At 49.1% G+C, this 15,678-nt stretch overlaps 1 protein-coding gene across 4 annotated transcripts in view; it reads left to right on the forward strand.

The window, feature by feature from the left end:
• The window catches only part of INSC (INSC spindle orientation adaptor protein), a 134,247-nt gene that overhangs the window by 95,569 nt on the left and 23,000 nt on the right, over window positions 1-15,678 (forward strand). For all 4 annotated transcript variants that reach the window (XM_060103879.1, XM_060103882.1, XM_060103881.1 and 1 more), the window contains exon 8: window positions 11,652-11,823. In XM_060103879.1, the coding sequence (XP_059959862.1) occupies window positions 11,652-11,823 (172 nt within the window). The remainder of the gene's footprint in view (window positions 1-11,651; window positions 11,824-15,678) is intronic.

Here is a 15,678-nt window from a genome sequence, read left to right on the forward strand (position 1 = left end):
ATTTTACAGGCGAGGAAACTGAGACTCAGAGATTGTGTTCCCTCAGCTCATGAATGTGTAGTTTGGATTCAAACCCACGTCTGGCTGGTTTCTAAAGCCCATGTTCTTTATACTCTGTGAACCTGGGAAGAACTGGCCCTTTTGAGGTGGGGACTGCAGGGCAATGGCTCCCAGGGAACCAGGCTTTGGGTATTGGTCCGGGAAGAGGGCAGACGTGGATATTCCCCGAGCAGGTCTGGAGTGGCAAGATGTCAAGACATAGCAAAGGCCTGTGCAGAGGTGCCTGAAGGGTCTTTCAAGGCTCCACGCTTTCTCTTCAGAGGTCTGGTTCATCCTGCCCACAGCCTCTCACCATTGTGCTCCTGCCGGGGCAGCGAGTTTCAGGAAGTCTATCCTGTGTCCTCAGCAGACAGTCACCCCTCATTCCCCAGCCCCTGTGCTGGGCTCTGGGAGGAGAGACAAGCAGCTGTGTTCCCTGTCTCCCACCTGGGCTGGCCAAGTGGTAGCCCCATGGCCATCAGAAGCCGCAGGCTGGTGGTACCACCTGTGCCCGGGGTGCTGGTGAAGGCAGCAGCAAGGAAGCAGTGGGGCTGGGCCCCAAGGACTAAGGTGAGCTCCCAGGCAGGCCAGGGGAAAGTGGCCTCAGCAGAGAGACTCCACAGCTGGCTGGTAGGCCAGTGGGGCTCTAAGTCTTTTAGGAACTCTGTGCTCAGTGAGTTGGGGGAGCCCAGAAGAGGAGGCAGTGTTCTCTGAGACCCACTTTGGAGAAGATGGGATGAAGAATATGAGGGCCAAAGAGGGAGTGAGGGCTTCAGAGCCACACAGCCCAGTGAGAGCAGATGGACCCAACTCCGTCCGGTGGCCAGGTGACCTAGCCCACCTGGACTGGTCAGGACAGCCTTGGGGCAGAGTAGAGCTGGGAAGGTGGACTGGCATTCCCAAGGGGGAGAACTGCTGGTTTTGGGGGAGGCTGAGAGGGGGCTAGAAAGCGAGTCCACTCTGAACCTCGGTTTCCTCTTTATAAAGAGGGATGACACCTCCTTCGTGGGGCTGCCATGATGATGTGATGCAGCAATGCAGGTGGGGCCTCCTTGGAGGAAGAAATTGCCTGTGTCTGTTTCCCTTCCCTCTTTCCTGGCCTGTTTGTCTTCACCTTTTCGGGTTGGTCTGGGGAAAATCCTGCAATGCTCCCGGAAAGCCTGAGTCCTGGGATTTTGCCATGGCCCTGGCAGAGTTCCAGGTTGTTTTGAGTGGGTAATGGGACTCTCAGGGCACTGTTGGTGCAGCAGTCAAGGTTGGACAGAGCCAGGGGCCAGGATGGGGGCGCAGGGGACTAGAGCTGGACTGGGGACTGAGGTCCAGGGAGGGGCTGGGGCTGGGCAGGAGCCTAGAATCTAGGGCTGTAAGGGGTGGGGGACATTCCAAACCCAATGCTCAGACAGCCTCAGACAACCTCCAAGATGGTTCTAGTAATTGCCTCTTCCAGCCTTGAGACCAGAGACAATCTTGCTTTCAAAAGAGATTTTTTTAATTCCCACCCCCTCCCTCTTATTTCATTTTTTCAAATAAGGAGTTCATCCTGTGTTGGAGCCAAGAGGAGAGTTTAATGAAAATCGATGGAGAAATTAATGATGAGCAGCGGGGAGGGCAGGAGGGCTCAACTTCAAGTCTGAGGAGAAAAACATCAGTGGCGAGGGGTGGAGAAATTGCTGCCTGTCTCTAGGCAGCTCTCTCATCTCATCCCCGTTTCCTGGGGCAGCTTCTTGGGATTGAGATGCCCTGACAACTGAAGGGCCAGGCTGCAGACAGGGAGGCCTGGACCCAGAGACCCTGGGCAGGAGGGAGCAGGTTCTGGGGATGGTGGGGAGGCTCTGTCCTTCTAGCTGCTGTTTTACAGGACTTTCTCTCCACCGCTTGCTCCTTGTAGGGCTGCAGATGGTCAGAAATAAGTCAAATCTGCAAAAAAATGTAAACCAGTTCCTTTTGCTCATTTGGTTCAAACGATCATTTTGCAAGGAAGGCAGGGGGAAATGGTCATGCCCATTTTACAGAAGGGGAAGTTGAGGCTGGAAGGCATAGAGACACTGGCAGAGGCAGAGCCTGGGGCTGAGAACCCCATTTTTGCTTATAGGTTCAGTTTGCTATGCCCCCCACTCCCTTAGCCGACAAGGACCATCGTGTGCAGACTCCAGAGCGAGGCAGCTACTTTAGAACTGACTCCATGAAGATAAATAAGTAAGTGAGGCTGGGTGGGGAGAGAGGACCTATCGATGCCAGGCAAGAACTCTGCTTAATTTGACTTGAAGCCCCTTCTTTACCTTGTAGTAGCTCCTAGAGAGAGGGAGAGAGGAAATGCCTCTGAATGAGATCCAGATGTCTCCTCACCCTTCTTTGGGGGCTCAGCCCACCTACCCTTATCAGCTTCCGCCAGCTCTCACGCCCCCAGGTGTGGGCCTTCAACTGCCCTGGATGGCGGACTGTGCAGAGAACCCGAGGGTGCCAGGTCAGCTGTCTGTGCTGTGACTGTGGACAGGCAGACCGAAGTGGGGACTGACACTATCACCTTCCTCAGCCCTGCAAAGGGGCTTTCTAGAGGGGGTATGGCTCATTCCCTTCCCCACCTGCCAAGTCTCCCAACCCCTTCCATCTGCCTTGAGGGTATGGGTGGGGGGACTTGAGGGAGGCCAGGATGTGAAGAGGAGAGAACAGAATTAGGCACTCTGCCCCGCTCCCCCCTCCTCTCCCCGTGAGATTCACTTAGAGATTAGGGGCCAGTATCGTCCAGACTGAAGGAAGGCCCTGCTGGCTCCAGGGCTGTGCTGCACTCCTAACCTGAGTTTGGAGAGGGCAGCCTCAGTCCTAAATGCAGCAGCGGGAGAAGGCTCAGCTCAGCCGGGCCTCTGGTCCCCATGCACTGTGCAACAGCGCCACCTGGTGGACAAGAGTAACAACTGCAGACCGGCCATGCCGCTTGTGTTGGGGAGAAGGGAGGCTGTGCCACAGGGAAGGATACTGGATAGGGTGCAGAGGTGGGGCCTGCACCATCAGCACTGGCTTCCCCTTGGCTTCTGGAGTAGGGCCAGTGCCAGCTCGGAGGCCAGCAGGGGAAAGGAAGTTGCTATAGCAGGGAGGGGAGACAGTGAGGAGATTGAGGGAAGATAGAATGTGCAGGTTTCGGGGCAGAATTTAATGAGGGAGGGCCCATTTCCTGGGAACAGCCTGGCACCAACAGCACAGAGTAGGCCAGCCTCAAAGCACAGAGGCAGCAGGAACCAGCATCCGCCATCCCTTGACAGCAGGTGGTGGGCCCTTTGGTCACACACACAGAGACAGAGACGAGGAGAGCAAAGAATGATGAGAAAGAGGAAGAGACATAGGACAAGAGAAAGAGGGGCAATGAAAGGACCCACACAGATAATGAACACACACTTTCCAAAGAAGTGTTTCATTCTCCCTTGGGCTACTTTAAAAGTACAAATGATTAGTTTGGGACCTCCCTGGCAGTCCAGTGTTTAAGACTCTGTGCTTCCACTGCAGGGGTGCAGGGGGTCCCATGTACCGCGCTGGGCATGGCCAAAAAAAAAAAAAGTACAGATAATTAGTTTGAAGCCTTGTGATAGCTGGACATGCAGTGCCCTGCTTGTGGCCTGCTTGGACATGTAGTGATCTCTCATGATGGTTTTAATTTTCATCTCCCTGACAAGTAATAATTTTGAGCAATTTTTCTATGTCCTTATTGACCATTCAGTTATCTTCTGTGAAATGTCTGTTTGACACTTTTGCCCATTAAAAAAATGCGTTGTTTTTCTTATCAATTTATAAGCTTCAAAAATACATATTCTACATACAAACCCTTTGTCAGATACATGTATTGAGAGTACATGTTCTCAGTCCGTGGTTTGCTTTTTCATTCTCGTAATGGTGTCTTCTGATGGATAGAAATTAACTTTGATAAAGTCCAATTTATTGATCTTTTCTTTTGTAGCTAGTGCTTCTTGTCTCCATTTAAGAAAGGTTTGTGTTCCCCCAAATCATGAAGAGAGTCTCCTGTCTTTTCTTCTAGGAGCTTTATTATTTTACTTTTCACATTTAGGTCAATGGTCTATTTCAAATTAAATTTTTTTGGTGTTCAAGATTCAGTGTTTTTCTGTATGATATCCAATTGAACCAGCACCATTTATCAAAAAGACCATCTTTTCACCACTGAATTAAAGTGGTGCCTTTGTTGTAGGTAAAGTTATGATGCAGGTATGAATCTGTTCCTGGCCTATTTTTCTGTTCAGTTAATCTTTCTTTCCATCCTTGTACCAATATGGCACTGGCTGAGTCCCTGTAGTCTATAACAAATTTTAATATTTGGTTGTATAGATCCTCCAATTTTGTTCTTGTTTAAGATTATCCTGGTAATTCTAAGTTCTTTACATTTCTATATATAATTTAAGATATTGAGATTTTGATTGGCATTTCTTTAAATTTGTAAATAAATTTTGGGATAATTGACTTCTTAAACAGTATAGGGTATTCCAGTCAATAAATGCAGCATACCTGTCTACTTATATAGACTGTATTTAATTTCAGTGATGTTTTAAGTTTTTAGTGTTGACATCTTGCATATCTTTTTTAAGACTTATTTCTAGGTATGTTTTTATGCTAATGTAAGTGTTATTTAAAATTGTTTATTTTCTAATTGTTGTTAATACATAGAAAATACAATTTTGAATATTGTGTCTAATGATCTTGCTAAATTCACTTATTAATTTTAATGATGTGTAGACTCTTTTGGATTTTATACAGGTTTGGATTACGTACACATGTACACAATCATGTGATCTATAAATTATGACAGTTTCACTTTCTCTTTTGCAATCATACCATTTTATTTCTTTCTGTTGTCTTGTTGCATTGGCCAGGGCCACTGTAAAATGTTAAATAGGAGTGCCCATAATGGCTATCTCTGTCTTGTTACTGATTTCAGGGAGAATGCTTTTGATATTTCATTCACTGTTACATTAAGTGGATATTATCATTTTAAGGATCAGAATACTGAGGCTTAGAGAAGATGAGTAAGTAACTTGCTCATTTCAACAAGTCAGCAGGTAGCACAGTTGAGTTACGAACCCAGGTTTTTCTTACTCCTAGGCTTGTGCAACTTCCACTGTACCACAGCTACCTCTAGAAGAGAGGTGCTTAACCCAGGATCTCCATTAGAGTCACTTGAGGAGTCTTTAAAAATACTGATGCCAAGACTCCACCCAAGACCAATTACATCAGAATTTCTGGTGGTGAAGCCCAGGCATTCGTATTTTAAAACTTCCCCATGTGATTCTAATCATCTGAGAACCAGGCAAATAACCACTGATCTAGAAGCCCATTGGCACAGTTCAGATCCCAGCTGTGCCAGTAGTGCTTTGCTGAAAACTTGGTACTTTCACATCAGCACATGCCTAATAACCCTCACCCAAAGGGAAATGAACTTTTTCTTAGTGACCTTTTGATACCTTCTCACAAACTCCACTCCTTCCACTACCCAGTGCCTCCAGAGCATCTTTTCGACAATCTGCTTTAAGGAAAATCACTTGCTTGACAGGGAAATTATTTTCCATTTATATTCTTAAGTGATTTAATTCTTGATTTCTTTCCACCTCAATAACTCACCTCACTGACTTTGCTGCCAAGCTGGTTATATAATCTTTTCATCCACTGTTCCATTCCCTATTACATATTCATATTTGTTTGTGTCTGTTTTGACATTTGGCTTTTAATCAAAGATTCTTGTTTGAAAAAGCAAAAGAAGTTGAGTGGGGTCTGGATGTGTTCATTTGGGAGGGAGATAGTGTTATCCTCCTGAAGGCCTGTTTCACTTTCTGTGGCCTTCTGCTGGGCTCCCAGCTCTACCACCACTCCTTAGAACAAATATGTCATTTTATAAAGTGAGCCTTTAACCCCTCACATTGTTCACAGAATTTGTCCTGAACCCTGCCCTCATCAGATCCTGCTTCTGACCTGTGGTTTCCTTTATTCCACTGAATGTTTTGCCCTGTCCCTTGGCCCACACTTGTCTTTGCTTCCTCGGGCATGACCCTGTTTCCCTCTCTGACTGTGACTGAATTTTCCCTTTGGCTATACTCTGGGCAGACAGATCCATCCATGAGCAGGATTCCAACTGCTTTGTGGTTCCCACTTGTCTTTTATTTGTTCTGCAGGCTTTTGGTGTCCAAGTGGACAGAAAGGTGAAGGAGGAAATGTGGGGGGTCTTTAGCTCATGCTCCCCCACTGAGGCTGAGTTATCACTGCATTTGCATGAATCTGTTTATCTGTTACAACAATCAACTCCTCTGTCTTTCCCTAAAAAGTAAACATGCAAAAAGGAATTAGGAAGAAGCAGACCAGCACCAGTGATATATGATGGGCCTTTGTATACTAGCCAGTGTCCCTTTGATATTCACATTAAAGCCACCACTGATGCTTTTCCAAAAACCAGTAGGAGGACATTGCTCATAAGTTGGATGTGATGTTTACAGTACACTTGGATTCCTCAACTGCGTGGTTTCCACGCTCCTTCTCCCACTGCCCAGGGAGACTCTCCGAGTCCACCCATTCCCTCTGTAGCAGATTACTGTTGCACCAATCCTACGGCCCAGGTAGTGACCAGGCCAGACCATCCTCACCAACCCATGAGCACCCTCCCGTGAGGAAATCTTGTCCCCTGCCCAGGTCCATTCCACGCTAGGTAAAAGCTAATTACCTCTAAGTGCTTCCAGCAGCAATTTCTTTAGGGATGTGAAAGTGCTTTGATTGGATTGTTCTCTTGGCATCATTAAGTTTATGACTGAGGATGGGAAGTGGGCGTTTGGGGATGGAGACTTTCCAGAAATGGGATCAGGGTTGGAGGAAGCTGGCTCAGGCTGGGCTGCTCCCAGGCCCTCCCTGGAGCTGAGTTGAGCAGCCCTCACTGACCCTGGCCCTCTCACCAGCTTCTCCCTACGTTGCCCCACCAAAGGCCCCACAGAGGGGCCACAGGGCCAGGAGTGGGGAGATGAGAATGGGAGTCCCGGCCCTGGCGTTACCTTGTTTCGTAGCCTGGACAGTCTCTTCCCCACCCTGTGCCTCTGTTTCCTCATCATTCAGCCCACACTTCATAGGTTAACCACTGTGTGTCAGGCCTCAGCTGGGTACTAGAGACCAGAGAAGATTCAGTACAGGAGCTGCTCTGAGCAGCTCAGATCTAGTGCAGGGATGGGCATATAAGCTGGGGAGGATGATCCAGCACGATAAGTGCTCTAGTTGTGGGCACACCAGAGTGGTGTGGCAGCTGGGAGAACAGAGACCCTCTGTCTGGGGGAGGAAGGTGCATGTTCACAGAGGAGGTGACTTCTCACCTGGGACTGAGAGGGAGCGAGGAGGGAAGGCAGGGAAGATGAGCAGTTTAGCTGCAAGTGAACTGGGTTTGAGATGCCTGTGAAATATCCCGGAAAATTAGTTTTAGAATTGAACATCAAGAGACCCAGTAGCAGGCTGGAAATGTAGATGTGGATCTTGGGAAAGGAGGTCAGGGCTGAAGGGCTAGGGGGTCATCACAGTGAGTCATTGAGGCCATTTGGGTTTGGGTGCTATTGACTGAGGTGGTACAAAGTGGGCTGATGGCAAAACCTGTGGCTAAGAAGCAGTTAGCGGGGCTTCCCTGGTGGCTCAGTGGTTGAGAGTCCGCCTGCTGATGCAGGGGACACGGGTTCGTGCCCCGGTCCGGGAAGATCCCACATGCCGCAGAGCGGCTGGGCCCGTGAGCCATGGCTGCTGAGCCTGCGCGTCTGGAGCCCGTGCTCCGCAATGGGAGAGGACACAACAGTGAGAGGCCTGTGTACCGCAAAAAAAAAGAAGAAGCAGTTAGCTAGGAGGAGGTGAGCCCAAAAATGGGTATTGTGGAGGCCCAGGAAAGAAAGAGGCCTAGATAGAGAGAGTTCTCAGCAGGGGAAGGTGATTCAGACAGGCCAAATAAGAGAGGAATGGACAGGCTGGGTTTTGTACCAGTCAAGTTCCCCAATCCTTTTAAGCATATGATCTCTCCCTCCACCCCCCACCTTTGGTTTCTCTATGTGTCTGTCTTTCTCTATCATCTCTTAGTTTATTCCTGATTCATCTCTGTATTCATCTCTGTACTAGTCTGCTTAGTTTAGCATCTCTCACGATAAGGTGCTCAGTTACTGTTTGTTGAACATTAGAGTTGCATGGGTGGTACTTTTTCTCTCTGTTCCCTTCTCAGGAATTGTAATTAGTAATCTTATTGTTCCTGGTCAGGTATTAAAAGAGGAGTCACTGACCTTTTAGAAGTTCTAGTTCTGGGCTGCATGACCCAAAGTTGTCCAAGCAAGTGGGTAAACTTGTGGGCCCCAACCTACAGGGCTGAGGTTCTCCATGGAGTCTCAGGCCCAGAGGAGCCTGCAGAAAGGAGCCCTGGAGAGAAGCCCAGTTGGGAGACCTCAGCTGGGGCAGGCAAAGTGAGGCGAGCTAGGATTCAGGGCCCCAAGTCTAGGAGAGGTGACTGCAACCGCCAGGTGGGGATAAGGTGGAGTAATGGCACCACCATGTGGCAGGCACTGTACATGCATTCTCTTAGTTAACAATTCCAGATTTCGGCATCCTCTGGGGTTGGTATTTTTATTCCCATTATATATAAAGGCTCAAAGTAGGTACCAAAAATTGTCTGGCTAGTAAGATATGGCTGCAGGATTCAGACCCAGGTAGGTGTGACTCCAGAGCCTGTGTACATTCTGACACTACAGGAATTGGTTCAGGCACAGGGAGGGCCCCTCAGGGCTTTCTGCTTGATAAGCTGGACTGGGCTGGAGTTGCTGAGACGGTGATGGGTACGGAGATCCATCTGGACTGGTGGCAGCTTGCTAGCAGGAGGCCAAGTGGCCAGTCAGTGGCATCAGAGCCAGAGGCCTGGGCAGTTAGCCCACATGACAATCCAGGGTCACTTTCCTGGGGTCAGGAAATCTGTGGAATCCATGTTCCCAAGCCGGCTGTTCTCCCAAGCTGCCCCTTCCTATAGTGGGCTTCGCTTACGATACCCGCTCCATCTGCAATGCCATTTCTTTACCTTCGCTTGTCTAAAGTGTGTCCTCACTTAGGACACACCTAGGTCCCATTTTCTCTCTTGCATTTTTTCCCCTTTATTGAAAGCCTACTATGTGCAAGCCCTAGAGAAGTCACGGGTACACAGGCTGTGGTCCCCAGGCTTGCAGAGCTTCCAGGAAGATGTCAGAGACAGCCAGACAGAAAAGGGAGTGGAGAATCACATCCCAGGGTGCTTCTCCAAATTGCTGGTGTATAAAGTCGGCTTCAGACCTTGTTAAAAAGCAGATTCCAGGCCTCGCCAGAGAGCCTGGTTGAATAGGTCTGGGTGCGGCCCAGGAATGTGTTTTGAAGAAATTCTTAGTGAGTTTGGTGTCATCCACAGATGCCACTTGGAGAAACTTGGCCATCCAGTGTGATAAATTCTGTTATGACAGTAGATGTGTCTGGACATGAGCTCCAAGGAGGGCCACGCTCCCCGAGCTGGGGTGTGGGCATTAAGTCAGAGTGGCTTCCAGGAGGCCTCCCATGGAGCATCCTCACCAGAAGTCACATAGTGCAATAGTCATTTGAGGACGGGTCACTTGTCCCTGCCCCACTGCTCCAGAGCAAAGCCTGGCACTCAGCATGTGCTCAGGAAGATGGTGCTCAGTGAGTTTGCTGAGTGGCAGTCTGGGCTGGGAAGCATGCCTAGAGTGCAGGGCCTGGGGGCACAGACCCTCCAGGACCATCAACCTCTTGGCCTCTCTGGTGTGTTCAGATTGACCCATCTCCCAGCAGACGCTGGGGATTAGGTTTGGGTCTGACCAGCGTTCCCAACTGGGTCTGACATGCAACTCCGTCTGCATCCAAGATGAGATTAGGGAATAGGATTGGCTGAGACATTCCCCCACTAGAGACCCTGTTGCTCCCTAGCTACTGCCTTGGATGGTGCTGGAAGGAGGAAGGGGACAAACCAGACAAGCCTAAGAGGCATCTTAGGTTGGCAGCAAGAGGGGTGCTCCCTGTTTCTAGGCCCAGAGCAGCCCCCATGTCCTTCCCTGGGCCCAGGTGGGGCCTGTTAGTCAAACACCTGGCACGAGCCCAGTCCTGCAGGGGCTGCTGGCTCCTGTTTGCTCTTTTATTAAGCACATCCAGGTGAGTTTTATTGCGGACAGTTCCCCGGGCTTCTGTTTCCACATTTGTCTCTTTTGAGTCTGAGATTGCCAAGTGCTTTCACAATTAATGGACCTAAGGCTCCCAAGAGCATTTAAGGGAGACCCAGAACATGGTGGGGGTAATTAGTCAAACAAAATGCAGCCTCTGGAGAGCAGCTGAAGCTGAGTGGCAGGAAGTAAGGGAGTAGGGACAGGAGCAGGGACAGGAGCCCGGGCCCTCGGCAGGTGGAGGGCAGCAGCGCAGGCTCCTCCTCACCTCACCTCACCTCACCCTGGCTCTTTCCCTGCCTCGCCCCTCCCCCCTCTGACCCCTCACAAGGGAAGGTCTCCTTGGCCCCTGGTGGCAGGGTCCCCAGGCAGGCGGGTGTCCTGGGGTGTCGAAGGGCTGCAGGAGCACTGCTGAGCTAACCTTGGCGTTACTGCCTTTTCTCTAAACAAATCTCACCTGCTCACCTTTGCTGGAGGCTGGGGTCTGAGCTCAGGTGTCACGTCTTAGAAGGCAGTGTGATGCCTCTTCAAAACCATGGGCTTTGAGGCTAGATCATTGTGGCTCAAATCCCAGACCAACTGCTTTTAAAGTCTGCAATCTTGGGTAAGTCAATGAACCTTTCTGTCTCAGTTTCTTCATCTGTAAACTGAAGATAATAATAACACTGACCTCAGAAGGTTATTAAAAGGATGAATGGTATAATAACACATATGCTGTATATAACAGCATTGTCCTCAGAAGACTGTTATGAGGATTAATGGTGTAGTAACACATGCACAGTGTAGCTGGCTTATATCAAGCGCTCAGTAAGCAGAAGTTACTATGCCAAGAGCAAGTCCGACTGGGGCAGAACTGGAAGCTGCAGCCTTTATCTGGCATTCAGGTTCCACTCTTCCCAGGTCTGTTTCTCTCTGGTGGGGCAGAGAGAACAAGGCCTCCAGGGGAGCAGCCCTCTCTCTGAGGGGGAAGGTGGTGGAGGACAAGATGCGAGAGGAAAGATGCTGAGCTCAGCCTGCTGCTGACCCAAGGAGGGGAGGAGGGGCCAACATAGTTAAGCATCGCTTCTGGATCCAGCCTCACCTGCTTCATCTCTTGAACTCCTCACACCTTGTGGGTGGATGAGGAAACAGTCTCAGAGAGGCTGAGTTACCAAGCGAGAGGGAGCTAGGATGTGAACTCAGGGATGTGAGATTTCTAAGAGATTGTTCTTTCTACTACAATTCGCCGTGGTGGATGCCCTGGCCTAGCCCCTGGACGCCTGCTGATGTCTGCTATCTAAGATGCCATGGGAAGTCAATGATCTCTTTGGAGCCAAAGGATAACCCCCCAGAGTCACTGGGGTCCAGGCTGGACTGGGATTCTGTCTCATTATTATCTTGAGCGTGTGCTCTCCCAGGATGCACAGGGCTGTGCCCTCTCTCCATCTGCAGGTGGATGGCGTTCTGTGCTTGGCCGACATCCTGACGGACGACAGCCACTCAGAAGCCACGCGGGCTGAGGCTGCGGCTGTGGTCGCCCAAGTCACCTCCCCACACCTGCCCTTCACCCAGCACCTCAGCAGCTTCCTGGAGAGCATGGAGGAGATCGTGACAGCTCTCGTTAGTGAGTCATCCGGGGCTGGAGGGGACTGTTGGGTGAGGAGGGCCTTGTCACAATTGTCTTTAGGAAGGACAGGAAGGTCTCCCTGTCCACCCCCACTCACTGCACCTACATATCTCCTGCACAAAGATCACACTAGCTGAAATCCCACCGTTGAAGTATCAGAGTCAGGCCTTAAAGAGCTCTGTTGTCAAGTCTTCTATTAAAATGTTTGCAGCCCTCCAAGAAGCTCCTTGGATTGAGTTCAGGTTGGGATTAATTGGCCTTTGAAATAGGAGAACAGGACAAGCCCCAGGGAAGAGTGGGGCCTCAAATGTTGAGGTTCAGATCCTTATCCAGAGAGATTCTGATGGGCTTTGTTCCTGAAATCTCAGTCTATGGTACCCGGTACCCAGAGAAAGTGGCAGCAATGACTGGGGGCAAGTGGCTTCTCAGATGGCAGCTGTTCCCCACCACTTGCTGCTTGCAGTCCCACCACTGGCCTCACTTCCTGGGGCCCTGAGAACTTTGACTCTTTTAGGGTCCCCTATTCAGATGTGTGTGCTCCTGGCAGGAGAATCAGAGCCCTATATCTAGAATGTAATCTTCCTGCAAACCTGCAGGAGCTAGGAGGACTCACCTGGATGACAATCCTCAGGAAACTTGTTTTGCAAACCACATCCTTTCTTTGATAAGTTCTGGTAGTGCTCTTGGTTTCTACTTCCATCCCTTTCTCTGTCACTGTCTCTCTAGCTTTATCTCATTGAAACTGAATGAAAATTGATCTCATCAGAAAATTTAGGGTTGGTGCTTGGAGTTACCAAAGCAGGGTTGGGAATTTCTGGAATAGCACAAATTTAGGAGCGGCACAGAACAGTGGACTTGGAGTCAGAACACCTGGACTTGGATTTTTGTCTTTGATAAATCCATCCAACAAAAAGCCCTTGACTGGCAGCCCCGTGCAGGCTGTGCGAGATTTTGCCATGTCACATTGCAGAGCTCACTTTACAATTTTCCTACTATATGAAACAAGGGGTCAGGACCTGTTTCTCTCAAGGTTCCTTCTAGCTCTAGAATTTTCAGATCTGCAAGCACTTTGCACGCAGAAAGCATCAGTTAAGTTGATTTAATGGCTGATTCTAGTTACTGTGGTCGTGGCATCCACAGGCCAGGCTGGGAGAAATCAACTTGTCAACATCTACATTGATTCAAATTTGAGAAAACACAGGAGCCAATTGTTCAAAGTCTTGGCTGGAAGGAATGCAAGAGGCCATCAAGTTTAATGCCCACCCTATAAGAGAAGAAACCTAGGCCCAGAAGGGTTGAGGAACTTTCTCAAGGCCACATAACAGTGTTAGGATTCACTTACGCCAGTGGTGTTGTACTCAGTCATGTGCCAGAGCCAGGCAGGAAACATAAATGAGGTGAAGAGGCCAGATGGAAGAAGAAAATAAGGAGATTTGAGTCCTGTATTGAATTTAAAAGCACGTGCAGTGACTAAAGAGGGGCAATCACTGATAAATTCCAGTTCATTGTTGCCATGTAGGAAAGGCCAATTAAAAAAAAAGACAGAAGTCCTAAGTTTTATGGAAAACCTCCCAGTTTATAAATGATAGCAAATACTAAATCAAAACATATATATTCCAAATAACCTTTCATTATTGCCATATGTCCATTTCTACTTTGCCCGGGCTGGATTTCTCCCCAGAGAAGAGGAGTCTCCCTATTTATTTCACCCTGATGAAGATGCATGGTGGAGTCTGCTCTGAGCAGATGGGATTTATCTTCTGGGCAGGTAGCCAGAGCTCTGTTCTTTGGTGGGAAATAGTCCTCCAATTTCTTGCCATTCCCTGGAAACATTTATAAATGAGTCACTGGAATCCTCAATTTAATCTTCCTAACACATCCCAGGTGATTCAGCCTGTAGTTCAAATAAATGTGCATTAAAATTAAAAGGCACTTAGATGGTTGTGTTAATAATTGCTGTGTTGGCAGCAACGGTGACTCATAAGAATGAGGGTGGGTGTTCGGACCTAGAAGAAATCTTGCAACAAAGTGGGCTGTGAGTTGTATGGTCTTACCCCAAACCCTGGACGTAGGGAGATGGCGTGGAAGGGCTGACCCTCATGGTTCCCCCCAAATCAGAGGATAAAGCAGTCATTGGAAAGGGGAAATCAGAGTTCTTAATTCCTTGGCTAATGTGCTGCCCCAGCCCAGGGCTAGATCAAGATGCTAAGTATTTTAATAGTCATACCTGGGCTGGGGAGCAGCATTGCCAGAAGCAGGCACTGCCCTCCTGATAGAAATGAAACTAGATCTGCAGGAGCATCACTGGGAATGAGGCAAAGAGGCCTAAAGACAAGAGGCAGCCTGGAATGTAGAAAGAGTGGGGACTTTGGGGTCAAGCAGTTGGATTCCAGCCCCCTCCCTCCCAAATTACCATCGTTCCTCAGGTCCACAGTTTTGGGAAAATCATTTAACATTTGAATCTTCTGTTCCTACATCTATAAAATTGTGATAAAAAATTGGGTTGTTGTGAGGATGGAATGAGTTAGTGAGGTAAAGAATGTACAGCAGTGCCTGGCACAGAATTAACACTCAATCGGAGGTAGCTGCTTCTGCTACTACCAGCTTCTCTTGAGTCTCAGCTTCTACATCTAAATGAAGGCGACCACTTTCTGCGCTAAGGGTGCTCAGAAATTAATGGCACTGTGTAAGATACACTGCAGCGGTTCAACGAATGCTATTTTCTGTCCCTTTAAAGGCAGGGACCAGAAACTGCATGCCCTGGAAGGTGCCAAGAGGTGTCAGGTTTAATGCCAGAACCTAGAAGTAGACTCTTTGGAAGCAAGAACTAGAGATCAGGATAGAACACAGTTCAACTCTGCCCCTAAAGCTTTCTTTCTCTCTTGTGGCTGTTTTCTTGAAGTATGACTTCTCTCCCTGTATTTTCATAGAGGTGCTGTCATTAGGAGGGGCCTGGACCCAGGAAGCACCTTGATTAGCGGTCAAGTTGGAGCTGAGGGTCAGAAGTCAGGTCCATTGGGTTGGGTGGGCAGCACCATGGATCCTTTTATGCCTTCTCCAAGGCAGGAGTCCATTCTAGGTCATGTGGAGCCCATGGGGGAATGTGTTAGGTGGGGAAGGGATGCAGGGTTTGGGGATGGTCCTCTCCTCCTTAAAGACCCTCAGTACAATTACAGATGGTAAGTGGGGGTATATGGTTAGGATTGGGTAACGGCCACTAGGATCAGAGAGAAAGAGCCTGACATTCAGGGGCTTGGTGTAGGACTTTCCTGCAGCCAGGTGACCCTTATTCTGGGACCAAAAGGAAATCCTGAAACTTTGCTGATGGCAGCTGGAGAGGTAGTGTTTTTTTGTTTGCTTGTTTGTTTTGTTTTGTTTTGTGGTATGTGGGTCTCTCACTGTTGTGGCCTCTGCTGTTGTGGAGCACAGGCTCCAGGCGCGCAGGCTCAACGACCATGGCTCACGGGCCCAGCCGCTCCGCGGCATGTGGGACCTTCCCGGACCGGGGCACAAACCCGTGTCCCCTGCATCGGCAGGCGGACTCTCAACCACTGCGCCACCAGGGAAGCCCCGAGAGGTAGTGTTTTTATGTTTTAACTTCAGCCCCTTCTTCAAGGCAAATTCAGCAGGTCTAGTGTACGCTACTGGAGACACACACATGGACTAGGAGCTCTTTCCTGCCTCAGGGCCTTTGTACATTCTGTTCCTTTGGCTTGGAACATGCTCTTCCCCACAGTATTCTCATGACTGCTTCATTCTTTTCCCCTCAGGTCTCAGCAGTAAAGTCACTTGCTTAGGGAGACCTTCCTTATGCACCCAATGGGCCTCTAGTTATTCTCCGTCTTAGCACTT

Source organism: Mesoplodon densirostris, chromosome 7 (genome assembly GCF_025265405.1).
Source record: "Mesoplodon densirostris isolate mMesDen1 chromosome 7, mMesDen1 primary haplotype, whole genome shotgun sequence".
NCBI lineage: Eukaryota > Metazoa > Chordata > Mammalia > Artiodactyla > Ziphiidae > Mesoplodon > Mesoplodon densirostris.